Source organism: Grampus griseus, assembly GCF_964374135.1.
Source record: "Grampus griseus genome assembly, chromosome: 9".
NCBI classification, from domain to species: Eukaryota; Metazoa; Chordata; class Mammalia; order Artiodactyla; family Delphinidae; genus Grampus; species Grampus griseus.
This window is the reverse complement of record NC_139003.1, coordinates 89,109,388-89,122,450: the sequence shown is the minus strand read 5'-3', so window position 1 is coordinate 89,122,450 and position 13,063 is coordinate 89,109,388. Positions and strand designations below refer to the sequence as shown.

The 13,063-nt window shown below is 40.8% G+C and overlaps 1 protein-coding gene across 1 annotated transcript in view; it reads right to left on the bottom strand.

Moving 5' to 3' along the window:
• The window catches only part of PRKAR2B (protein kinase cAMP-dependent type II regulatory subunit beta), a 110,203-nt gene extending 98,068 nt beyond the window's left edge, over positions 1 to 12,135 (bottom strand). Inside the window, exon 1 of the mRNA XM_082662048.1 lies at positions 11,791 to 12,135. Coding sequence (XP_082518174.1) covers positions 11,791 to 12,091 — 301 coding nt within the window. The 5' untranslated portion in view covers positions 12,092 to 12,135. The remainder of the gene's footprint in view (positions 1 to 11,790) is intronic.
• Between the last annotated feature and the right edge of the window lie 928 nt (positions 12,136 to 13,063).

The window sequence follows — 13,063 nt, the reverse complement described above, 5'->3', positions numbered from 1 at the left end:
CACTTGCCACAACTAGAGAAAGCCCTCGCACAGAAACAAAGACCCAACACAGCCAAAAATAAATAAATAAACAAATGTGGGGTTTAAAAAATCAATGACACCTTAAAAAAAAAAAATCAAAGACCTGTGAATAACTCTGTGTAAAAGCAAAGATATCCAAAAGAACTGTCTTTTTTTTTTTTTGAAATCTATTAAGATAGCAATTTGTAGTGGAGCAAGTACAGAATGATAGGTTTTCAGAATAAAACCACATTCTAATGTAAAACTTAGGTATAAAAGTTTCTCCCGGGCTTCCCTGGTGGCGCAGTGGTTGAGAGTCCGCCTGCTGATGCAGGGGACACAGGTTCGTGCCCCGGTCCGGGAAGATCCCACATGCCGCAGAGCGGCTGGGCCCGTGAGCCATGGCCGCTGAGCCTGCACGTCCGGAGCCTGTGTTCCGCAACGGGAGAGGCCACAACAGTGAGGGGCCCGCGTACCGCCAAAAAAAAAAAAAAAAGTTTCTCCCACCATGAGCTTACTTTCATAAATATTATGATATGAGGAAATGGCAACAAGCTGTCAAGTTAATACAACCAATTTTTTCCAATTAATTTATATTTCAGGCACATATTCATGTTTTTTACTATAAGCATCTGCCTCATTTAAATTAAGTAACTATTTTCAATATCCCTACTTACTCTTTCCCAAGTTTGTTTTAAAATAACTTATTAAAACTTGAATAAAACCATAAACTTGGAGATTCTGCACACACAAATTTATTTATTCTACCAGTTAAACAATGATTCTCAAGGGAGAAGATGGTGTGCAAACAAAGCAAAGCTTTATCCCGTTGCTTTTTTTTAACCTTATTTTTTTTAAGTCAGACTATTTTCCTTGCATTTCAAAGGAATTAAAGGAGGACTTGAGACTTAAAAGAGCAGGGTTTTTTTTAAACGTCTGAAACACTTAGCTGAAAGATCTGAAGACTTTACTTTTATATTTTTCATTAATAACATTTTCTTTAAGGACTATTATCACACTGCCGTGAAAACAATCTCTAGTTTCTTACATTTCAAATCAAACTTCATTTTAAAAAACCATCAGGTTCTAACTTCTAAAACCTGCCTTCCTCTCTTTCTTCCTTCCTCTCTTCTTTTTTTAACAAACCCATATATAAGGCTTAGTATATGCCACACACTGTCAATTCATTTTTTCTTACCAGAACCCTCTGAGGTAAGTACTACCATCATTTCCATTTCACAGATGGGGAAACTGAGGCACAGATGGTAAAGTAACTTGTTTAAGGTTCCAAAAGTTATAAACGGCAGAGTCAGGATTCAAACCTAGAGCCTATGCCAAAGTGAAGTCATATTTGTAAAAAGTTTCCAGTGTTTCTGATTTTTCAGCACTACTTAAAAATTTTCAGCAATAAAAGCAAACTGTTTTGTTTGTTTTCCATAAACTACCAGGTTTAAGAAGTAGGAGGCAGAGGAAAGGGGTTCTATTGACTGTGTTTATCAAATCAGTGGCGGGAAAAAAGTAACATGAGTAGGAAAGAATAATAATAGAGGTAGATGATAACACATTCAGTTTAGGACAAAATTATCTGGAGGTGCCTGAAGAAGATGCAAGCAGAGGTGGCTGGTAAGCAGGGAGATATGTCAACCTAAATCTGAAGGCGAGAGGTCTGCGCTGGAGCTACAGTTAAAACTGGAGGGCTCACCTCGGGGCGGGGGGGCGGGGGGTGGTGGTGAGCAGGATTCATGCAATAAAGGGAGGAAGACAGCCTGCTTTCAAGGTGGCAGGAATGAGGCAAGATGGAGAGAGAAAACAGGACAAAGCAGGTTCAGGGCAATAGAGGCATTTGGGATTTAACACAGGGCTCACAGAAGCAGAAGCAGTGACATGGGAAGTTTAGGGGGGTCAGAACGTCTCCTCGATGGGAATGTGCAATCCTCACCCGCAAGGCGAGCCTGTGCACTTGTGTTCTTTGCTTGTGGCAGAGTGATCAAATATCAGGCCAAAATATAATATGCCACCTTTTTTTTTTTTAATATAATGAAGTCTAAACCTATGAAACTGAACACAGGCTAAGGCTTTTATATTTCATGAAAACATTTTAAAATGCAACAATATAAAGGATTATCAGGAGGCTATTTTTAATATTTATGCGCCCAAGTAGGTTTCAATCACTTTAGAAATATACACTTATAGATATTTACTATTATGAGACATTCAGTATTCAACTTGAGGGTAATTTAAAGTGTATTTGAGCACCTTCTGTGGGCCAAGTGAGATGCGTGCAGGAAGGTCTTGGAGGGAGGGAGCTCATTCCTGTGTTTCCTTGCCTGCCTGTGCCAGGAACATGTGACATCCGCCAAGCTTACTCTGAAGTAGGGCACGTTCATCCTGCCATTTTGACACCACTCATGTCAACCAGAGAATCTCGTAAGGATTTTCTGGTAGGGTGAACTGTAAGCTAACCTTTGGAGAAAAACTGGGATTTTGGCAGAAAGTTAAGGAAAGAGGACTGGGTACCCAGGACCAAGAGAATAACTTAGGCAAGAATATTTGGCTACATCAATTTCGAACCATACTGTGTGCCTCTATAGTGTTTTATCTACTACCCACCAGACGTTTATAAAAGAATCGCCTTTCTTTCATGTCTTTTTTCACTTAAAATGTATTTACTAGGTAATACAAGTATATGACAAGCTTTTTTCAAAAGTTACGAAAAGGGAGATAGTGAAAAGGCTACCTCCTAACGAACTGTCATCTCCAGAGATGGCCTTCCTCAGATACCCTATGTAACTGCATTTCTTTTAAACTATTTTATTTTATGTTTTTCCTTAGGATGTTGCCTGGTCCTAATCTTTTAAACTATTTTAAACTTTAGATTTTCTTCTAATTCTGATTGGCACTTCCATGACTAAGCTTAACTAAACACCTGTAACATGGTATGATTCTGTTTGTCACATCCCCAATATGTGCACCAAGGACATGAGTACTCTATAATCGAGTCTGAAGTTCAAGGTACAGACAGGAATACAGATTTAAAAGAAAAAGCCTAGATCTTACCTGTCAGGTAACATGATTTTATTTCCTTTTCATAAGATAGAATTTTCCTCTTTATTCTGCCAAAGTTTGGCTGAGTCAAACAATTACCTAATGAATGTCTATTAAAAAAGACACACACACACATTAGGACCCTGCCTACCTGCAGGTCCTTTATAATCCAGGAGCTTAAAAGAGGAAGCCAAAGTTTACTACAGCTAGCTTACATATTAATAGAGTATGGGTTAAGTTCTACTGTTAGGATTGTGGTCTCCAAAATGGGGTCATGCACCCCAAGGCAGAGTATAAGGCAATCATTTAGGGTGTAGTAAAAATTAGAACTTGCTTACAATTACTTGTTACTTCTCCCTTTCAAAATTTATACTGTGGGATGCTTTCTCATATACATAGTAAGCTAATATACTGGTACATGCACAAAATTTATAAAAACATACATGGGATATGTCTACTCAAATATATTTTGCTAATGACTCTACATAATCAAAAAGGTTTTGAGAATTAAACAGCTCAGGATATGAGGTGTTCATTTTTAAAATAAACATTTTATTGAGTTTCTAAAGTATATGAAGTGCTGGGACTTCCCCTGCGGTCCAGTGGTTAGGACTCCGCACTTCCACCGCCGAGGGCCTGGGTTTGATCCCTGCTCAGGGAACTAAGATCCCGCAAGCTGCATGGCGCGGCCAAAATAAAATAAAATAAAGGTTCTCTTTAAAAAAAAAAAAAGTATGCCAAGTGCTAATTTGTGTAGAACAGACGGAAAAAACAAATTGTAAAAGGGAAAGATCAATGCTGAGCTAGGCTGTAAATTTTGAGAGGGAAAAGTTGGAAGCTTGTTTTTTGATATGTGGTTCTTTTCAACCATGTTACTGCTGTAAGAGTTACTAAAAATGAAGTCTGTGTACCATGGTTAAGGAGATGGGCTCTGAACTCAGACTGTCAGGTTCAAATCCTGACTCTACCACTTACTTTGGGGAGAGCTGAATGATATGTATAAATAGCCTTATTCAGCGTCTGGCACTTAAGCAGCCAAAAAAGTTAACAATGATTAAATAAAAAGAATATCATTTAACAAACATTAGCTTTCTATAGCAACTGAAATGAAACAGCTGAGTCATGTATTAATTCAGAACCTTTTGGAAAGATGCTTTTTGAGTCTAATTAAAATGTATTTAAACGAATGGAAGCTTTTTCCTTCTTTTTTATCCAAAAAAAAGAATAAATTCCCCTCAATATCACTCGCATGAACTGTTTTGTCTTAGAACAGCTAATGTAAATTAAACAGTGTCAGTCCCCAGCCAAACGGATACCGGAATCACTGCATTCAGTGTATCTTCTTGGCTTCACTTTTATGTAGAACATGTGTTTATATTTTGACCTTTTGTCTTTTTGTAAAACACAGAAACATTTTTTAAACAGTAGCAACTGGAATGATGGTTTTTTTTTTTAGTTTCCAAACATATTAAGCTACACATGGCAGAGCCTATTGCTGAAACATTTATAAATGTTACACCAACTGTGTTTATATTTCTGATTTTTTTAGATTGTTTTGTTTTCATGTAAGCCATGACCTGAAAATTTTAGCTCAAATTCTTTCCACAAAATAATTACATAATGGAACAGTCTGAGTCATTTTGAATTTCCGAAACACAAAAACTCCCATAAAATAAAGATAATGATCAGTATCACAGTGAGGTTTTTACATGGGGTTTTGGGACCAACCCAACCACAACTAAACGGCAAGGATAAGGCGGAAGGACAATAAGAACAGGACCAAGAACACAATGACAATAACTCATCCACCTCAGAAAAGTCACTGCACTCTTTTTTCTTTTCCATTGTCTCTTCTTAAGCAATTGATACAAAAATAAAACCTAATGCTAGATTTCACCTCAATGAAAAAAATCAAAGAGAAAAAAAATTGGTAATTCTGAAGGCAAAAGAACAAAAGTACTTCTCTTTAGCCTAGACTTTTAGACCTTATCTATCACCCTGATGGAAGACAGAAAGGATTCATAGTATGTAAGTTAATATAAACAGCACACAAATTGTGATAATTCTATGAACAAAAAGACCAAAGCAGACTAAATCTGGGCAAGGAACGTCTCTGGCTTTCAGCTGCTCCATCTGTTAAGCGAAATAGACAACATATTCTATCTATGAGACAGTCTCTGACAAAAGGATTGTTTCTTAAGAAGTCTAGAGATATAAACTTAAGAGAATAATTATTTCTTTTTTCTTAAAAATTAAAAAAAGGAAGGAGTTGGCTGTCTATAAATATGTCTGCAGTGAGTGAATGAGCCCAGCATCCCACTTCCCAACTTATACACATTCCTCCTCCTCATGGGCTAACCCAGGTCTCTGGCCCCTTTACTCTGTGACTCTTGATACTGCTAAGGCAGACCCCAAGCTCAGTCATTCAATCACATTCTCTGAACCCTCGCCCCCATCAACCCCAACCTCCACCGCAGGCCTTCACTATTGCTACTACTCTCATTAAGTGGCTTTTTCAATGGATCACAAATAAACTCCTCCTTGACAATTTCAAAGGTCTCTTGTTAGTACAGCTGAAAAAGAAACACATTTGTTTTTTGACACAGCTATGAACAAAACCTTGACAGCTGGAAATATACTGGAATCCATGGAGTGAGATTCGCAGCAATAAATAACCATTAAATATTTACTCTGTCCCACCCAGATACAGTACATCACTTTATGTGTGACCGCAAATGGAAAGCTTACTTACATGTCTTCAAATGGAAAGCTTATAATGCTCTTACATTAAATAATAGCTAAAGAGTTTGATTTTTAAGATATGAAAGTATCCAGTGCTTCAATTTTTGTTTAGGTATTTTCATTCTCTGCCATCCCTTCAGAAAAGGTGTAAGTTACTCAAAGAATCCTTCACAAGTTCCAACTAATTTTACTCCTCTCTTCCGCCTTCTCTCTCTCTTCCCATCCCTCCATCCCTCCCCTCCCTCCCTCTTCCCAAAGTTTAAAGTAATAGATGGATAAGAGTTTGAGAAACGACACTCTTTCAAAATCCTTTGATTTCCCAATTTCAATTCCTAAAGCAATCCACTTAATACTACTATTAAAATGAATAATGTTCTTAACTGTTCTTCTTTGAAAAGTCACAATTACCACCTATAACTCAAAATATTTTTAAAATCTTCTCTAACGTTACTGTTTTAAGCTCATAACTAAAATAATGGCTTCAACATTTTAGCCATTGTCATGAAGGATGTAATCCACTTCAGGAGGATTTAAAACTACTATATAAATTTGTAATAGCCAAAGACCACAAAGTCTCATTAATTACAAAATCCTGGTGTGCTTAGCTACAAATTATCAGCTGAAAGGATGTTGGTTTTATTACTATGCAACATAACTCACATTAAATCCTAAGAGGAACTGCCCAGTAAGCTCATTTCCTACTTCATCTTTCTATAAAGTGCAAACGTTAGATTCATCTCCACCAAGCACAATGAAATTGCTACTCAGAAAGAACACGTTTCTGGAATACTTCTTATAAATGAGATCATTTGTTTAACAGGTAATCAGCGCTTGCTGGGTGCGCTATCAGTAAGGACCTTGCCAATATTACTCCATTTATCCTCGCTAACAACTTCACGAGGCAGGCACTGTTACTATGATAACATGTCAACATGTCTCACACAGTGCCTCATACATAAAAGAAAATAGATGTTGTCTGAATTTAAAGTTAACCCCCCAAAACCGACTTCCATGCACGTTTTTCAAACCGATTAAATGGATTTAAGAGTTTCATAATATATTAAAAAGATATTTTAACTTTCAGTCCATTGCATAAGTACCACCACTAGAATAAATGTCTTTCTTTAGTCATATGTTGACAGTTACATGAAGTAGGAGGCAAGAGCTAAGGATTGGCTGCCTTGTCCCACAACAGTCTCTAATAGCCATCGAGAGAGCAAGTTCTTAAATAAGGGCCCATAGAAGTGGGCCTAAAAAATCGGCCAAAGCAACAGTCCTTTAAAGCTATGATTATTACTCTCTACAGTTTCCTGCTGTCAATTAGGCCATGAATGCAACATACAGATCAACCTATTTTTTCACTCCCAGTATGAACAAGCTTAAGAACGTTTTCACAGCAGATTCTTGGAAAGTCAATCTATTACCCCGACTGCTTTGCCACCTCATTTTTGGAAGACCACATACGCCATTTCAGACAGATGAATTTCTGACTTTTATTCTTCAAGTTACAATGAAGCTTAGGTCTTCTAATTCTGTATATAACAGAGATGAAGAATATTTGCTCAGGATCCTCTAAGAAAAATTCTCAGACACATGAATGTTACTCTTAACTCTCTTTCAACCATTTCCTCTCATGATAAATACCTTTGTTCCCTTAATCTCCCACCATAAGCTCCAACTTTCCAATATTTTGCATAATTTTCAGGATCTCTGGTAAAGTCTCCACAATCCCCTTTAACTGTAAAAATGCAAAGGTAGATAAAGTTCTCCAAAAACATTTGACGTAAATCAGAGTTAAGAGGATTAAGTCACAGATTTTACATGCTAAATTTCTATTTATATACCTTTGACATGCTTGCTTATAAGCTATGGTTCTATATTTTTGCCTTGTGTACCCACTTTGAACTCCAGATCTTTGCCTTCCATAATACAGAACAATAGGTCTTCCATATTTTATACTTGTTTATTTTTCTTCCAGTTTGATTGCTCTTCATATGTCCATATGTAATTTGTTACTGACTACTTGTCAACTGAGAATTTTATTTACTTCATTTTATAATTTCAGCCATTTCACTGAAGAAATAATTGAGCAACACAAGATCTCACTATGATGCCTGTATTAATTACCACAGATTCCACTCCAAATTGGTACTGATTCCAACTCTTTGGCTTACTGTAACCCTCCTAATAAATTCCAAGCCTGGGGACACTGCCCTTGCAGAAGAGACATGTCATGTTATATTCGCTTTCAATAGGATGGGGAAGAGGGAGGCAGAGACTCCATTATAGCTTTTTTCCCCCAGAAAGGGGATTGCCATATGCCATTCTAACACCTAACGGTTGCCCTTTTAACAAGAATTGACAGCAAACTGAAAGCAAACATCAGAAGTGATAAAATTAGAAAAGAATACTAGGGGAATTGGAAAGCAATCAGCAGAGGAAGGAATCCTTTGGAAAGGTAGGAGAGAAGTCAAGACCACCTTCACCCATCTGACTTTTGGCCTAGGGCCATCGGTGGCCATGGTCGCAAACCCTGGTTCACTTGCTTGATTCAACCACCATACTATGAGTTCAAGGTCATATGCTTGATCCCTCTATGTGAGTCAATGGGCACCAGCTTCACGGTCAAAAACTTGCCTTTTTGCCCAACCTCTCACAAATACCATCGACAAATACATTGTCCTAAGGAATTCATGAGAGTGGGTATGAATCAATCAAAGCAAATTTATCACCGTTACTGAAAAAATAACCAGGAAAACCTGACCTGTGAGTCATCCCATCATACAAATTCCATTAAGAAAGAAACCTCTGATGGTCGTGGGTCAGAGAGATGTGAGTAAGAAACCAGGCTCTGCTGCTTACTAGTCCTATGTGTGACCTTGGACAAGTTAATTTTTCTGAGCCTTAAAGATAAAACACATTAAGGACCTCAAGTAGGGCCTGACATACAAGGGATGCTCAAGTGATGCCAGCCCCACCCCCTTCCAGAGATAAAATCTGGAACTTAAGAGCACAGGGATGGAGCCAGGCCCACAGGTGTTCCAATCCCTGCAGCACACTAGCTGTGAAACACTGGGCAAGTGACAGTCTGTCTCATCTTTCTTATAAAGCTGGGATAATGAATGAAAACATTCAGATAGTGCCTAGCACAGTGAATGTCAACAAATGGCAGCTATTTTTAAACTGTTAATAAGAGAAAGTGATATTATAATCATCATTATCTGTTGACCAATATACCTCAAAGTGTGGTCAGTGAACTGTAGATATCAGAAAGAGCTGGGATGTCTGCAAAAAAAAAAAAAAAAGAAACCTGATGTCCACCCCAACCTATTCAAAAAAGCTCTCCAAGAATAGTACGAGGTAATGTTCATTTCTAAATCAAACATCCTTGAGATGTATACAAAGTTTAAGAATGATTGATCCACTTGGTCTTGTGCTATGTCTCAGTAAATTAAGACTTGTCTTCTAGTACTTTACTCTTCTTTAGTACTTACTTTTCTAATTCTTTACTATAACAGGAGGATTACCCAGTATCTGGTATTTTTTATATTCCAGCACTTTTTTAGACCTAGACATTAAACTGATAGGCTCATTCCTATTGTTTCCCCCCTCCCCGCCCCGCAATGGCATTATTTTGACTTTTTCTTCCCCTCTGACCGAGGGTTGGCAAACTATGGCCTTGGTCTGTGGCCAGTTTTGTACAACCTTAACCTCCAGAAGGGATATGTGTTTAAAGGGCAGTTAAAAAAAAAAAAAAAAAAGAAGAAGAGGAATATGCGATGGAGACCATACATTGCTCACAAAGCCTAAAATATTTACTTTCTGGCCCTTTACCAACAGTTTGCCAACCCTTGGTAGTCTAAAATTCTCTTTAAACTGGGGGTCTCACAATTTACTTTAAAAAAATTAAGAAAGAACTGATTAGAATAGAAAATACCCTAAACAGATATTTTTTACTACACCTATAAAAGGGAAGTACATCACCAAAGTTTCTGTTATACGTATATGCATATGTGTGCACTGGAAAATGATCAAATTGGTTGCAGTCAGAACAGTCTTTGGCGGGTAGGAATGGGGAATAAATAGGGCAATTGGTTAACAAATATTTAGTAAAACTCACACTGAGTAATTTTTACAATAAAGGTGCTTTGGAGACCATAAAACCATATGAAATGATCCCTACCACTCAGAACTTAACGGCTTATTTCATTGCAAAACAAAAATCGAATCTGTTCTGTGTATAATCTACATTGTTGTAAAGAGAAAACAGAATCATAAATGCAAAGTACTTCAAAAACATTATACAAACAAAATATTTTACTTATACTAACAATATATTGTACTGAATGAATATACGTTCTTTATCAAGTCCCTTAGTCTTTGCTTTTCTCCAATCTGGGAAACTAGTCCTTTTTTTTTTCTTTGTGTGTGTCCGTGTGCATGTGAATGTACTCGTGTGTACATGTGTGTCTCAGGAGCATAAAAGAAGTATATATTAGATGTCTCTACCCCTTCTGTGTCATTCATCATTGGCTTCTCCTGCCCATCTGTTTAAAATATGTACTCTTTTATCCTTTTCTCATTTCTAATAAGAAAAGTATTCGATTAAATTCTTGTGCAAAATGAACAATGAAGACTATGATTATCCTACCCCTGAAAACACTAAAAAGTCCAAAATTAAAATTTTTAAAGTAACAATCTTCCCTTTATCTTCAGAGAGCACTAATTTCCATTGCTTTTTATGATTGCTTCAGACAAACTAAAAATACCCTAATTTTATAACACTTTTCAACAATTTTGCAAAGAAAAGAAACAGCTTCCTAGGAACATATATAAGGAAATGACACTTTAAAATGGTTTCATTATATGAAATGCACTGCGGAAACACAAACCACAAGAAGTGTAAATAAATAAAAGCTGGTGCGATGCTGAATGCATGGTTGCCTTACACCACAAAGAAAAAGCACTTGCACATTTGCACACCCGGGTATTTTAGCTTGGGATGCCACAAAGATGGGATTTAGGCACGTTGTGTAAATACAGAAGGCTGTTAATGTGTAAGTGTGTCTGCGTGTGTCAGAGAAAGAGGGTTATAAGCAGAAGAGGTAGGACCTGCCAGGAGCAATTATTTGAGAAAATCCCTTTTTCTTTCCCATTCATTCTTACTAGCTTCAGTATCTGGCACAGTCCTTACAATTACTCACTGGCTTTTCATTCTAAAGACAACCGACAAGCTTTCAGAACTTCCTACAGTGTTTTTCACACACTTTTTTTTTTTTAAGGCACCAAATCATTCAATATTTGTTTCAAATAAAAAGCAAACCATTAGCTCGTTTCCTCATTTCAAACACCCCACGGACTGCAGGCTAAACGGGATCCTTTGTTGTGTGTCCCAAAATAGTACAACGCGGTATTGCTAAATTGGAAAATAATAGATGACTGTTTCCAAGAATGCCAAAGTTATCACCATAAATTTTGTTCTGCCCCGTGGGTCCAATTTCATGCTCCTTTTAGTGAATCTGCCGTCCTAACAACAGTAAAGCCAATCCGATTGAACACCCCTCGCCTTTTCGCTTTGGACACTCCATTAATAAATATAAAGGCTGAAAGAGGACGCCAAGTGGGCCAGCTTCATTTATGCACAGTGACATCCGTCAAGGGAAATTTCTCCAACCGCAGTGAAAGTTGTTTCTCAGATGCCCACCCCAAACTGGCCGGCCTCTGCCTCCGAGCCCAGGACGAGAGGGGGCGGGTGGGCAGAGAAGCCTCACCTTTGGGCTCCCCACCTCCAGAGGAGGGGACGAGGGGGAGGGCACAACGAGAGCGCGGAGTAGGAAGGTGGGCGAGCGGGAGAGACAGAAATGGATGCTGAGGGGGTGGGCGCGAAGGGAAGGTAGGGAAGGTGGGGAAGGCGGGGAGAGGTGGCTGAGCCGAGCTGCGGGATCGAAGAGCCGAGGGGGAGCGGCGGGGGTGGGAGGGGGCGCGCGGGGGTCGGTTCCTTACCGTTGAACGCCCCTGCGTCTGTGGCCTCCTCCTCCTCGCCGTTCTCCGAGCCGCTGTGCATGGGCTCCTCGGCGAAGTTGACCCCCCTGCTGGGGGTACCGCCCCCGCCGGCGGCGCCCGCGTCCCCCCAGGTCCTGCCCTCATGGCCGAAGCGCGCGGCGCCTTTGCGCTCGTTCTCCTCCTGCAGGCGCGTGAAGTGCTGCAGCGCGAACTCCAGCAGGTCCGCGGGCTGGTGCCTCAGCACCTCCACCGTGAAGCCCTGCAGCAGCTCCGTCAGTCCCGCCGGAATCTCGATGCTCATCCTGCCTCCCCTGCCAACGGGCGCCGGGGCGCCGCCCTCGCCCCCTCCCCGGACCGGTCTCGGGCCCCTCGGCCGCCGAGCGAGCGGAGACGACGTTGGCTGCGCTACCCGCTGCGAACGCGGCGCACTGGGCCCCAGAGGCCCGGCTGGCCCGGCCCGCGGCTCCCGTCGCGCGGCTGCTCCGTGCGGCTGCGGCGGCTGAACGAGCACGGCCTCGGGAGAGCTGGAAGCATCTCCAGCTCCTCCCGCTCCCACCGCGGCCGCTCCTTTCCCCTTCCTGGGCCGCCCCGCCCCCGCGCCCGCCCCGCCGCGGAGCGCGGGAGGGGGCGCCGGCGCGCCCCACGTGACCCCAGGAAACCATGGCAACCTCCGCCTGCGGGCGCCGGGTGCCTGCACAGCTGAGGGGCTGAAAACGCAGGCGGGCGCCGGCTGGCTGGCTGGGCGCGCTGCTAGGGGCGCGGTCGGGGCGGGGGCGGGGGCCATCCCCCGGGTCATCCCCCGGCCCAGACGCGCCTGGCTGTCCACCTGTCCGCACGCCCCGGAGCGGGCGGGCCACTCGGCAGAATTCCCACGCGTCATTCACCAACGGAGTCCACGCAGAGCTGGCGCCACTCGATTTGCCCTGAAACTTCGGCCTCCACCTCGGTAGCGGCATTTTATTTTCCTCCGAGAATCTAGTTGGATTGATAAGTGTGGGTGATGTCTTTTGTTTAAAGTCGTATAGTGGTACTGGTTATCTTTTGGACAAAGAAATAATGCCCCATCTTTGTGACACCTTTCTTTTTTTTTCGCCACATTTTATCCAGTCTTTCTCTATCCATCCTGTTTTATTATTTTGCTTCACTGATACTATCCCATTGTCCACTCTATGCAGTTACTACTTGTTAAGACAAATGTGCCATTTATTGTGAGACACTTAAAGTCAGTCGATGCCCTTCAAACAGGATGGTGCAGCAATTTGAATAAAATGTC